The 13,716-nt window shown below is 35.8% G+C and overlaps 1 protein-coding gene across 1 annotated transcript; it reads right to left on the minus strand.

The window, feature by feature from the left end:
- Positions 1–1,594: 1,594 nt before the first annotated feature.
- LOC113303734 lies at positions 1,595–6,152 on the minus strand. Its single transcript, XM_026552799.1, has 3 exons — positions 5,505–6,152; positions 1,931–2,002; positions 1,595–1,835 (listed from the first exon to the last, which is right to left on the minus strand). The coding sequence occupies exons 1-3, from the start codon at positions 6,090–6,092 to the stop codon at positions 1,833–1,835; spliced, it is 663 nt and encodes a 220-aa protein (XP_026408584.1). The 5' UTR covers positions 6,093–6,152; the 3' UTR covers positions 1,595–1,832.
- Between the last annotated feature and the right edge of the window lie 7,564 nt (positions 6,153–13,716).

Below are 13,716 nucleotides of genomic sequence, written 5' to 3' on the forward strand. Positions count from 1 at the left end.
AGGTTATGAACGGAAGTCGACTCAAATCAGTCGGCATTTTGGCATCTAACACTTGCGTCACCGTATTTCAAACAAAGTCAAGATCAATAATATCATGAGACTTTATTTGCATTCACCTGAATCGTTAAATAATAACAACTTATACCCAAAGTACTCCCATTCTAACATGCAAAAAAACAAAAAGAATAATTAAATTATAGGATTCTCGAATCAACGGTAGGCGCGTAACCAATAAATTGATCTACAACTTGGACAAGTGTTTTCACACGAATGACTAGTCTCTTCCTTATTCATCCATGGATTAGACCATCTTTCACTTCCTCTCCTCTTAAGTAATCTTTCTTAGTCATATTTGCATGACCACAAAGCAAAAGCAAACCTAAAGTCATCCAAAGTTATCCCTTTCTTTCTTAGAATCAATCAGCCTAAACTCTAAAAGCTTCTCTTCTCTCCTCTTTTACATATTCTATATGCCACCCCCTCCTTTTATCTCCTCAATCTTTCTTGACTTGCTTCCTTATTTATTCCTTCACTTACAAACACCCACAGAATAATTTTTCTTACCAGCAACAACAAAAAAAGAAGCTAGAGAAAAGAGAGATGTGTCACCCATGTATACCAGTGATCAACTACAGTGATGAGGAGAAGAGGATGATGATGTTAATAAGAGAAGCAATAAGAAGAGGACATCATGATCAAGCAGTGGAGGTGGTGGTTTCTACTGCAGCAGCAACAACAACAATATCAACCATGAAAGTACAGTATTGTTTGTGTTCACCAACTCAGCATCCAGGTTCATTCAGGTGTAAGCATCATCAAAATGAGTATCAATGGGGTACTAATGGTGCAAGGAATCGGCTTCAGACCGACAGGTTCATCAATACCATTACTAGTACTAGCTAGCTAAATTGCTTGGTAATAAGATCAACTGTAATAAATTTAGAAATGGGAAGTTAAATCCAATCCACCTAAAGGATGAGATGATAATAGATTGATGTTTATGTCTGTGGTCTCTTCTACTTGTTGCGTCCATTTTCATCTATCTTTCTTAAGGGTGTTTAATTTTGATGTTTTTATGTGATGCTGATGTTTTTGGATGGAACTCCAGAATCCTTTTCAAAACTTCTCAATCTCTATCCACCTCATTGATTTCTAGAAGTCCATTAATTTATTAGTTGTTAAGAACAGATTCCATGGCAAATAGGTATGCTTTGATGTTATTTTTATAAGCACTAATACGGCCTACAAAGATGACTGAGTCAGTTGAATTCAACCTCAATTCCAGAAAATTACAATCAGTCACCAAACCCAGGGAGGCAAACCTGATTCATGAATCCAACAGTTAGTTAATTTGATCTGCCGGCTAAAAGCAGTTGGTTGTTTTTGAGGGGGTGGTGGTTTCAGCCTGCCCACTGAAAACATTGGAATCAACTCCTTGCTCGGCTACTCCCACAGGTTTCTTACGCGAGTTTGGTGAAAATAGTCAAATATAACAGGTTCTAATCCCTAGGACTGGTGATTCCCTCAGTTTAAAGATGATTTTGAGGGTCATAGTTTTCCACGAGCACACGGTAAAATCTATAACATGGGAATATCTGGAAGAAAAGATGAAACATGATGTACATATGCTAAAATTATTTCAAATAAGGGAGTTGTGATCAGAAACACTCTCGAAGTGTTATCAGGGAATAGTAGATTTACATTCATTAACAGGCATATACACATGCATAGGTATATACAATAAAGAAGATGAGGTCGATCAGATCAGGTTTGTATTTATCCCATGTAGCCCACGTTATCATTGATTCCTCGGTTTCCAACAGGTGTACTAATCACTGAGCAACAAAAACAGAAGTTTGGGATTTCAGAAACAGACAACATTTATTTTCATTCCTAGAAGAGAATAACTCCAATAAGAATACTCGCTTACCTCAGGATAACAGTTTTGACGGACGACTGTTTGATTGCTGGTACTAACATTTACCTCACACGATATTTTCCCCTGAAGAGAATCGAAAAAGCATGAATGGATGCAAAATATATACCACAAAACTTTTTCACTGCAGTACAAGTCTATAAGAAGGGAACATAATCACATATTCCTAGAAAGCATAATTGCATCGCAATCAAACGTATTTCTATCTAATGCTAATTGCATCCTAGAAAGCATAATTACAAATCTAACAGACGAGAACACAATCAAACGTATTTCTATCTAATGCTAATTGCATCGCAAAGAAACTAGAATATGATAATTGTCAGATTGAATTAAAAGAAATATTTGTGAAGATGACTTCATAGTACGAATCAGCTTTGTGTATTATCATACAAGTCACTGCAATTAGCATGGTGCCAATTTCAAAGAGCAGTGATTTCGGCTACCTATAAACCGTATTACTAAAACTATTAGTGGCAATTTTCAGCCAAAAATTTCTCGTTAACATATTTCTACACCCAAGACCTTGTTTACAGTTCTTAATGTTACCCAGTTTGAACCTGCATCTGAATTTTAAAGTAAGTGGATAATCTTCAAATCCAAACTCAACTACCAAGTAATTAAAATTGCAATTCAAACTAAATTTCCATCCAAAGTAGATGTATTAACAATGTTTCCCCAACTTTTGCTCATAATATTCACAACCATTTTAGAAAGTCAAAGACTGTTTACAAAATAAAACCTTAGATTCTGAACCTAAAAGTTTCTCCTTTGGTAAGTTTTCTGTAAACTCAGAACTGGTAAAATAAGTATGCAAACCGATAGAGTTCTTCACAATTGCACCACATAGAGAGCCTTAGACCTTTGAACTCCCCCATTTCAGAATAGTACTTGTGTTTATATCTCGCCAAATCCATCGGATATGGGTCCCCAAACAGTTTATACAGAAGCAAAAATTCTTGGTAGACCATCCAAATGGACAACACAAAAACCGCATAGACACATGAAAGCCCATAAACGGCACCACCCCCTGTTTTTCTAAAAGGGGCAGGCCCACTTTTCATGTGTCTATACGGTTTTTGCATTGTCCATTTGGACGGTATGCCTAGAATCACTGATACATATATTAGAAGGAAAGACCAATTGGACTTCCAACACCTCTAAAGGGAAGTCCTACCTAGGAAAGCTCCCAAAATCCATGAAAAAAGCTTCTCCGTGGATTGGTCGAGCTTGAGTCTCTCTAATTCTCGGAGGGTTCAGCTATTAAGACTTTAACCAGCAGTCGTGTGACAGAATAAAACAACAATTGCCTTTGAATTGATTTCTTCATGTCTCAACTGTTTAAGAATGCTTAAATCATCTTGAGAAAGAAAAAATATGTGGTATAATCTTTAGATAGAAAACATAAGAAACATGTAACAGAAATTACCTTGATTGACAGTCTCATTGCCAGTTTAAGAAAAAACTCTATAAAGTGGAAGACAGTACTTTATTATTCAAAGAATTTTTCTGATTTTTTCTGAAAACCGGCAGAGAGAGTGGCTAAAGATAATCCAGGGACGTCTCTAACTATTTCTAGAGAGCGGATGTTGGGAGCCCTATAGGACAAGTTTCGCAAGTTCTATGGGACCCCCAGCAACCCCCCAAGTCGATGCCTCTCTCCAGAAACGACTAGAGAAGGTCATGGATATTCCTCAAGCAAGAAACGACTGCCACGATATAGGTCTCCATACATTTTTTTAACAACCAGCAATGCAGAAATTTAAGATACTTCAACAACAGCACATATTTACCCCCTCTCTTCCAAAGATGATCAAAACGTCTACCAAATAAGTCAAATATACTGACTAAAATGCCAACTGGTCCTTGTTTATACAAAAGAATGCGTGTTGGTTAGAGACGGGAAGGAATACTGGAGTCATATAGGACTTGTGTGACTCTAGGTACATCAACTCATACAGACACTCTACAGGTTTGGAGAGTTCCCATGGGACTAGACCAAACAAACTGTGACTTAAATCTTGATAAACAATGACGCTTATAACCTTTAGTATCAATAACCAAACCTCAAAGTAATATGATTAACCATGACACTTAGGAACTTGTGGAAAATTGTTCCATTATCCAGCAAGCTATCTATGTATATGATGACTCCACATTGCGTCACACTAAGGTGACATATGTGGCTTCATGGATCTTTCAGATGGTACATTGTACAGTTTCGTGATTTCAGCTTTTCAGATGGTACATTGTACAGTTTCGTGATTTCAGCTAAGCACTATTTGCAAATTACTATACTCAAGAGTCAAGACCTTGTTTTATCAATATGTCAAACTACAAGGTGTTGCCCAAATCTGAACCTGTAAACCAATTTGATCATCTACTAGTATGTGGTGTCACCCAAACCTAAACCTGCAACCCTCTCCAAAACCAAACTCAAAGAAACAACTAACTGCTAATTACAAATCCAACATCCCACTATAATTTCCATTCGAAGTAGATGTTTTAAGAACATTTACTCCATTTTGGTTCCTAATCTCAGATAGGGTTCGCAAAGAAATCTGATAATCAAACTACAGTTATCATAAGCCATCTTATGATTCTTAAGCTATTCACAAATTTTAGTATCATTTACCTAACCTGGCAGTAATATGATTAAACAATGACAAGTATGGACCTCTAAAAAAATTATACAAGATTCCATTATCCAGTAAGCCAATTTATACAAGATTCCACATTGGACTTACTGTTGCAAACTAAGGATGACATGAATCTTTTACATGAAACATTCAGTTTCATGACTTCAGCTACAATAAAACTTACTACTGGAACTTGTGCCAATTTTCAACCAGAATTCCTCACAATTTGCAAATTACTATGCTCAAGACCTTCTTTCATTCTTATGTTGAACTAAAACTAGTTGGTGTCATCCAAATCTGAATCTGCAACTACAATTCTAAACTTGGTTGATCATAACAGTAACTGGTTTTACCCAAATCCGAGCTTGCAAGTGCGATTCAAACTAAGCTGCCCATCTAGTAGTACTTGGTGTTACCTAAACCTGAATCTGCAACTAAAATTCCAAACTTAGTAGACAGCATTAGCACTCAGTGCTACCCAAATCTGAACCTGCAACTAAATTTATAAGCTAAAATGACCATCTACTAGTACTCAGTGTTACCCGAATCTAAACTTGCAACCCTCTAAAAAGCTTAATTCAACAAGACAACCAACAATTAATTAAAATTCCATCATCTCTCTATATTTCAACATAATATTTCAACAACATCGGTTCACAAGGAATTCTGACAATTAAACTTCACTTATAGGCCATAACCTTTTAATTCTTGACCCATGACCTAAAACTAGTTATTTCTGACCTAAAACCAGGTCTTGTGGTCTACAATTAGGTTCTATACTCCTATGTGACCTAAAACTATTTCTTTGTGGTTAAACTCAAAATGTGTACAATAAGAGAGTGGCATAAAATCGAATTCAGCAACAACAAAAGTCAATCAGCTCAAACATATCAAGAAACCAATGAAAAATTGAGTGAATTAAAATTTACCTTGATCGGAACTTGAAAGAAGAAAAGCCCAAGTCTCCCTTGAATCTCAGTAACAGTATCAAAAGGTATATAACCTTTAGCCAAATCTTCAAGCAAATAAAACACATCATGTAAAACCTCAATCCCATCTAATCTCAATTGAGCTTTGATATAAGAAGAACTTCTTGGTCTCAAATGTCCTTCATCTGAACTAACAAACCCTAATTTCTTCCCATGATAACCAATTGAAACAATAAGCGAATCATAATCAAGAGAATACACATCTCTATTGTAAACTTTAACAGTCAAATCCATCACAACATCAAGTGCAATCGTCGGGTTTGTATGGATTTTGAAATGACTTAGATTCACACGTTCAACTTTGAGTACAGGATCAGATGGGTAGAGACAATAGAAAGTCAAAGCGAGTAATAATACAGAGATGAAACAGATAATGTTTTGCCGGAGAGATTTGCAGTAACGATTACGGTTTGGGTTTCGGAGAGGGAGTACGATGTAGTATTGATCTTCTTCTTGATGGGATTGGTGGTGATTAGGGTTTGATGGCAAGGGTGAATAGTATGAAACTGGTTCACCCTTAGCTGCCATTGTTGTTTTTTGGTGTGGAAAGTGTAGGATCCCTCTGGGGGAGAGAGAGGAAAAGAGAAGGGTGTTTATAAAGTCAGGGCCCAGGAGCAGGTGGGGGGTGGGAATGGGCCCGCGAGGGACAAGGATGAAACTGCAAGGAAGGTGGTGGAATGAGTGTATGATTATGATTGCGAGTTTGGGATGAGATGAAGTGAGATTTGATTGATCAAGCAGTTGATAGTAAGTGGTGATGGAAAAGAATTTGGGTGTGATTCGTTTATCTCCCAAATAGGGTGTTTGGATAAAAGGAGGGAGTCGGTGCAAAAATTATAACATCTTAATTTAAAATTTTGGATTAGTCATTTTGAAATTGTATACTCAAACTAATTTTTGATTTTTTGTTTTTAACAATCATCTTTTTGCTTTTAAAAGTCGTAAAGTGGCTTCTTAAGTAGCATCCAAATATGCAATAAGTGTTAGTGAGTTTTATGGAATAGGTTCATAGGTTCACATCCAGTGACATGTAATTATTCCGAAAGGACAGACAATATCGTGTTGTCGTGAAGATATGAAAACGCTAACCATTGTATGCTCAAGAAATTAGAAAATCCAACAACAAAAACAACGGTGGACTCAAGTCTTTAAAAAAACAGAAATAAAACTAAAAGTAACAAAATCACGTTATTATTTTACATTAATCCCAATTTTCGAGCATGAAACTATTTGGTGCCTTTTAGGTTTCTTAACTTCCTTCTCCACTTCGGAAGAAAAAAACTACATACATGGGTTTTGGCCACGTTTTTTTGATGAATTTTCTAAAGATCATCTGAAAACGTAGGGGTATCAAATACACTACCAACATTTTCATTTGGACCTATAAGACAAAACCTGATACAATTGCAAGTAGACCAACCTAATAATCCTTAAACAATAAGTATATACGGTTGTTGGAAATCTTGTGTATAAACTACAATTAGAAAATAAAAGAAGGATGCAAACCCAATTAGACACACCAAAGTCGAGGCAAGGATTATATCCTCTAGCCTTAAGACAGATTCGCCCCATACTGGTGCTTACAGACTATTGATGTCTGTTTCCCAGGATACGACGACTTACTTCTCGATGTAGTAGCACTCAAAGCTTCGAGAAACGGCGAACCAAAACTTAAATTGATAGAACTCTCTCTTTAACACAAACTAAATCTATGATTTCTATTGAATGCAGTACAATGATAATTAGATTTCTAATGGGTATGTTTTTTTTAAGTGTGTGCAGGGTATTTATAGAAATTACTAGTACCTCTTCAATGAAGAATTATGATGCTTCAAATACCTCTTCAATGAAAAATCATGATGCTTCAAGGATTTCTCATGGGATGTGTCTTTTGAATTCCTAAGGGTTGTATCCCTTCACGTCCGGTTTTAGGTTTCCCTTAGTTTTCCAACTTGAAACTAACTTAACCTAACTAATAGGACAAATTGAGATTAAGCCCACTGATACAACCCGACACCCAAATCCAATACAGTACTAGCTAATTGATTTTTCCATTCATACACAGAAATTGGATTCAATTTTCTAACAATGGTTTATCTTTATTGTACAATCAGTAGTTTAGATCAAAGATTAGTGTAACTGATTAAGTACAAGAACTCTTGAACGATCTTAAAAATCAATACCCAAGACAACCTAGTATATATCGTAACATTACGCGAACTGGATTCCAACAAGAACAAGTCTTATGATCTTTATTTCAAGATATTAATTCTCAAGAACAAGTCTTGTATGTTATATTCGGTTTTAGTTAAAAAAATGTCTAGGTTGATTATTAAATCATTTGCTTTTACTTTAATTATACCAAATACAAATATAATGCGAAAGAGTAAAGCAAGACACGGAGAAAATAATTTTAACGAGGAAAACTGTACCTGTAGAAAAACCTCGGGATATCGTCCAGTTTGAACATCGATATGTATTAAGTCGCTACAAACACTAGCCTACTATCAGACTTCGGAATGGAATATAGTTGAGAATAAATTTTGTTAGAGCATAGCTCGGTTGAACCCACCAAGCGTTGGTATGTCAAGTTTGGTTGTCACATTTTAGTGTGTCAAAACTCATCTAAAGTCGCTTGATTGTATACTAGATTCAACTTCGTTTAGGTTAGACTAGAAAGTCTAGAATGTTGAGACATACAAGTATTACTTCGAAGACCTGGAGAATGTGAAGAAGAAGCGAACTGCAACGACGACACTATTCTTCCTCTTAAGGTTAGTAATATTGACTTGAACTATTTCATTCATAACGTATCTTTCAAGTCGTGCTATATTGAAAACATAACTGCAAAGTTATATATACTGTACATATTATATGATACTCTAGTGATGTGACATGGTCATATTTGTATGATCTTAGTATCAGGAAATTAGACTACGAAGTATAACGCTTATCTTTTGAACTACGTAGATATGACATTGACATAATCTTGTATATACTGTTATGATTATGTGAATGGGTTATGGTGAAGATTTCATCATAGGAAACAATGTTTTACATTTGTTTAAAGAAAGCACATTCATGAACTTGTTTTATGAATCGAAAGGGAAATCGTTAGGCTTATTGGTACGGCTATTCATTGCAAATCTTTGGATTACCAATATGTGTGAGATGGTAGAACCGATCGTACCTTTGTTATGTATTTTGGTATAACTAATCACGATGCGTGACTTATGATTTGGTATGACTAGTTTTGAGTAATTGGTATAAGCGATCCTAAGTAATCACCATGAGATGGTATGATCGATATTTGTAATTGGTGTGACCGATCCTAGTAATTGGTGTGACCGATCACAATATGTTGTATAATCGATCCTTGTAATTGATAACCGGTCCTGGTAATCGGTTGATGATATTTTCAATGATGTTGTAGTAAATAGTTCGTTGAGGCTTGTGAAGGCAATGAATTCTAGACTTAATAGAACTTAAAAATATAGAAAACTTAACTCAAAATTGATTTCAAGTGATTGGAAAATAACCAAGACACTAGAATCCACTATTACACATGAATGATGTCAAATATTTCATAATTCTAATTATCCTTTTAATCCTTTATTTCTTAATCCACAAATAATCAAACATATTCTCAAAAATTGATTGTATCTCTTAAGCATAGATTATCTAACCAAAGCATAACCTATCTAATTGAATCACAACTAATGAAGAAAGTTATGTAAACTTTTAAGAACTCTGCAAAAGCAGTGATTGAGTGAATTATAATTAAATACTAGAGAAATGAAATAGTTACCCATTGTTCATGTGTGAATAGCTTCATCCATTGCCTTAGTTACGAGATAATGAGCCGCTCATCATGTTGGAAACACGCTCAAAAGTTGATTTCATTTATGCTCAAAGGGTTACAAATGATGAATAAGGGAGAATTATAATAAAAATCGGGTTTGCAATGCTTATAACTGTTGCAAAAGCCGTTACAAAGAGCTGTTACTGTATTGTTGCGTTTTTTAAGTATGTCTCTAATCTGCAACCCACAGTATGAGTCGCTGACACTGTTTAAAAACGACGGTTATGGCAAGTCTGTTCTTTGTGTTCTTCAGTGTTCTTCAATGGAAGCAGCAGCAACAGGTGGTCTCTCTGCAAATTCAATTTTTTGACTCTGTGGTGCTCTAAACTTCTCTCAATCTCTACGTCCCCCTTCTGCTCGACCCCAGTAGCCTATTTATACACCTTTGGACTAAAAATCTTCGCTCATTACTCCAGAAAATCTTCCCATATCTCGACAGTAAAGAAAAAATAATAAAGGAAATTTTCTTTCCTTTCTCGCCTCTTCACACGCCTGCTGATGTCGATATACTCTCAGGGCATTGTTTTCACATTCCACCAGAAGTAAAACTCTATCAATCCACACGCCAACTACACAGAACTCGTGATGGAGCAACCAAAACCCCAACAACCCTATTTTCTTCACTGCCGATTATCCAACCAAATCCGGATGATTTTGAAGCCCATACCACGCCTGTATATCTCAGTCAAGTGTTCCCGTGAAGTTTTAGCCATTGAATCACACTATAACATCTTCAAATTTCGATCGAAAATTCTCAGAGAGCTGCCACATTTTTCCCGCCAATTTTTAAGTTTTAAATGAAGAAGATGGTGTCCCCCTAACCAGTTGTGGGGTGCGAATAACAGCTGCCTTTTTGGGGTGCCCCTTAGTAATTGAGGTGCTCCTTAACCAAATCTGGGATCCGTATAGCAAGTGTCCTCCGGGGGTGTTCCGAGTGATTTTTCGAGCCGATTTTTCCAACAATATTTATTTTCCAAAAATACCTAAAAATACACAAAACACCATAATAAGGACGAAAACGAGTACCAACAATACGAAACATTGGGGACGATTTAGGCACATAAATGTGCCTATCATCGGTGTAACCGATCCTGGTAACTGGTGTGACCGATCACAAGAAATATCATAGAATATGGTAACCGGTCCTAGTAACTTGTGTGACCGATTACAAGTATTTCCATATTGAGGTATAACCGATCCTAGTAATTAGTATAACCAATTAAACCCATGTATGTGATTTGATATTTGATCAATCACATAGTTAACTTGTATACTTATATGAGATTATAAACAATTGAACAACTCTAGAACTAGTTTTATTTGAGTCATTTGAACTAGTTATGGTCGAGATGAATATGGTTGATATGAAAGTGTTCATATGGCTAACTTTGGTTAACTATTGTTGATCCAACAAAGGTGTACACGTTTAGGGATGGTTACCCATATCTAAATGAAATCACTTTTCATTTGTGTGTAACAAGCTAAGTTCGATCTAATAGTTGAAAGATATTAGGTTGAGTCTAATAAGGTTTTCATATAACGGTGAATATTGAATGCTTTGTTACCAAGGTAACATTGATTGCAAACCCTGATTTGAAGACTATATAAAGGAGAACTCTAGTAATTGGGAAACCTAATCCCCACACCTCATGTGTGATAGTAGTTGCGACTAGAGTCGATTCTCCTTTAATCTTAGGTTTTTCCAAACCCTGTAGGTTAACGACTTGAAGACTTCATTGGGATTGTGAAGCCAGACCCCAACTATTTTCTCTATAGTTGCGTGTTCTGTTCTTTCCGTTTTCTATCGTGATTGAGTACTATCTTCTCTAAGATTGGCTTCAGATTTACCTCTGATAGGCAAGATAAAAAATAGTCACAAACATCTTCGTCTCATCGTTTGTTATTCCACAATATCTTGTTTCGCTACCATAAGATTAAGATTATTTTGAGGTGATTGATATTTCTAGGCTGTTCTTCGGGAATATAAGTCCGGTATATCAATTGGTTCCTGTCACCTTGATTTATCAAAAGACGGAACACAACTCATAGGTATATCTGTGGGGACAGATTTATCTATTCAATAAACTTTTCTGTGTGAGATAGATTGGTTTATCAAGTCTTCGACTTTGGGTCGTATCAACTCTTAGTTGTGGGTGAGATCAGCTAGGGAAACCAAGTTCGTAGAGTCCTGCTGGGATTCAGAGACGTAAGGAGCGCAACTGTACCTTGATCAGTGTGAGATTGGTTAGGGATCAACTACATTCCAGTCCGAAGTTAACTTGGAGTAGGTTAATGTCTGTAGCGGCTTGATACAATGTGGTGTTCAAATCTGGAATAGGTCCCGGTTTTTTTCTGCATTTGCGGTTTCCTCGTTAATAAAACTTCTGGTGTTTGTGTTATTTCTTTTCCGCATTATATTTGTTTATATAATTGAAATATCACAGGTTGTGCGTAAGTTCAATCAATTGTGAATCCAACCTTTGGTTGTTGATTAAATTGATTGACACTTGGATATTGGTTTTTGATACCGTCCAAGTTATTTTTTATATTCAATCGGGCTCGCAAATTCTCATTTGTTTGATTGCATATTGAATTGAGAAATAGAGATATAACTCTTTGATATACTTTTCTTAAGTTTAAGTCTGACTGTCTAGTTGATTCTCTTGAAAGTATATTAGAGTTAGTTCATACAGATTGCTAAGAGAAATATTGGGTGTGGTTGTTAGACCCCCCCCCCCTTTTTTCACTAATTAGGTGAAATCTCTTACGACCGCTCGTTTAAAGACTTCTGTTGGATCAAGAAGCTCTACGGATAATTGAAGTGTTATTAGTTTTCGATTGATTTGATTGACTAACGGTTGTTGAAACTCTGATTGCACCTAGTTTGTTTATTATTGAGAATATTCTCTTCTGATATATGACTCACTCAAACTAGGTCGAAGTATCGACGGGATCTTTAGAACTGTTTGTAGATCTAAAGACATCTTGTGATAATCCATTGTTAACAGACTCTGTTCTGTGTGTGATTGATCACAAGAGATTCAAGTGGTGTTGTACAGGTTTTTATTGAATATTAAAGAAGATTTGAAAACGAAGAAGATTTCTTATTTAGTTCTCATATCTTTGTGTGTGCACAAACCTTGATCGACTGAGATCCAACTAGAATCGGATTTATTCGATTGATTAGTTGCGTGAGATCGACATTCTCAATATATCTCTTTCAGATTTATTTTTTTGAGTGAGAATCTAAAGTTAACTACTTTTGTAGTTATTAGATAGATTGATCTAACCATGCAAAGGAGTTTATTAGATTAAACAGAAGATCCTTTGCGTATGACTTGAGATATCTTTATCTTAAAGAATAAAAAGAGTTGTTACCAAACAGATTTATTGTTCTTTTACTGTTTGGTCTCAGGTGGGTTTAACAGAGGTGTACCCACAAAAACCATGACTTCTAATTGGTCACAAGTATCCAAAGAGCTATGAGGACATACATATTCTCAACCTATCTCCAAGTAACTAGAATTCCATAGAAATTAAAGGTGTCAGCTCTAAAGCTGACTGAAGAAAAGGGGAGACACATCCGCACCACTGTTAGATAAAGAGATATCCTCTACAGAGCTAGATAAACATTGTAAGATGCGTCCGCTGCTTTACAGCTGGATAAGATTAGGAGAGAGATAATGATGAGAGGGACATCTGCTACACAACTGGACTAATTACGTGTGATGAGTTAAACCAGTGCTAGAAAGATCTTGTGCCAGATTGAAAGTGGACTAACAAAGCAACCAAATGTATCTTTCTTCGACTCTCTCATAGTGCTCAGTAGAAACAACGTCTTCTTCGGTCTTCAACTGTTGATGATAAACTATCGAACCTCATAGAACCTTGACAATTAACTCTTATATTCGATTTCTTGCTTGACTTATGAATTTTTACTTCCCTTTGGCCTTGTTGAACAAGACGTAACGATGATTTTTTTCATTTTTCATTTTTTTTTTTTTGGAAACAAAAAAATTACAAGACAAAAATTTACATGGCCATGAGAGAAGGACTTTAAAACTTGGATCTTCGCAACTTGTGATGCCTTGGTATCATGGATTCTAACAACTTATATCATTTGCTCTTATAACTTCAACTTTGATCTTGAATTATTCTCTTCTATTGTTGCTTCTAAACCTAAAACGTCTTCAACTTTTTTCATAGATTTTGATGTCGCTCCGCTTGTTGATGATGATAAGTTTCTACTGAGAGAGAGTCGCAATCCAGTAACTAAGACTACATTGTGAG

The sequence above is a fragment of the Papaver somniferum genome, chromosome 8 (genome assembly GCF_003573695.1).
Source record: "Papaver somniferum cultivar HN1 chromosome 8, ASM357369v1, whole genome shotgun sequence".
NCBI classification, from domain to species: domain Eukaryota; kingdom Viridiplantae; phylum Streptophyta; class Magnoliopsida; order Ranunculales; family Papaveraceae; genus Papaver; species Papaver somniferum.

Bases quoted from the DNA above. Each gene is read 5' to 3' on its own strand.
- LOC113303734 (XM_026552799.1), bottom strand. From the start codon at position 6,092: ATGGCAGCTAAGGGTGAACCAGTTTCATACTATTCACCCTTGCCATCA. The intron at 2,003-5,504 runs GTAAATTTTAAT...GATTCTCTTCAG, and splicing joins TCTTTCAAGTTCCGATCAAG to GGGAAAATATCGTGTGAGGT.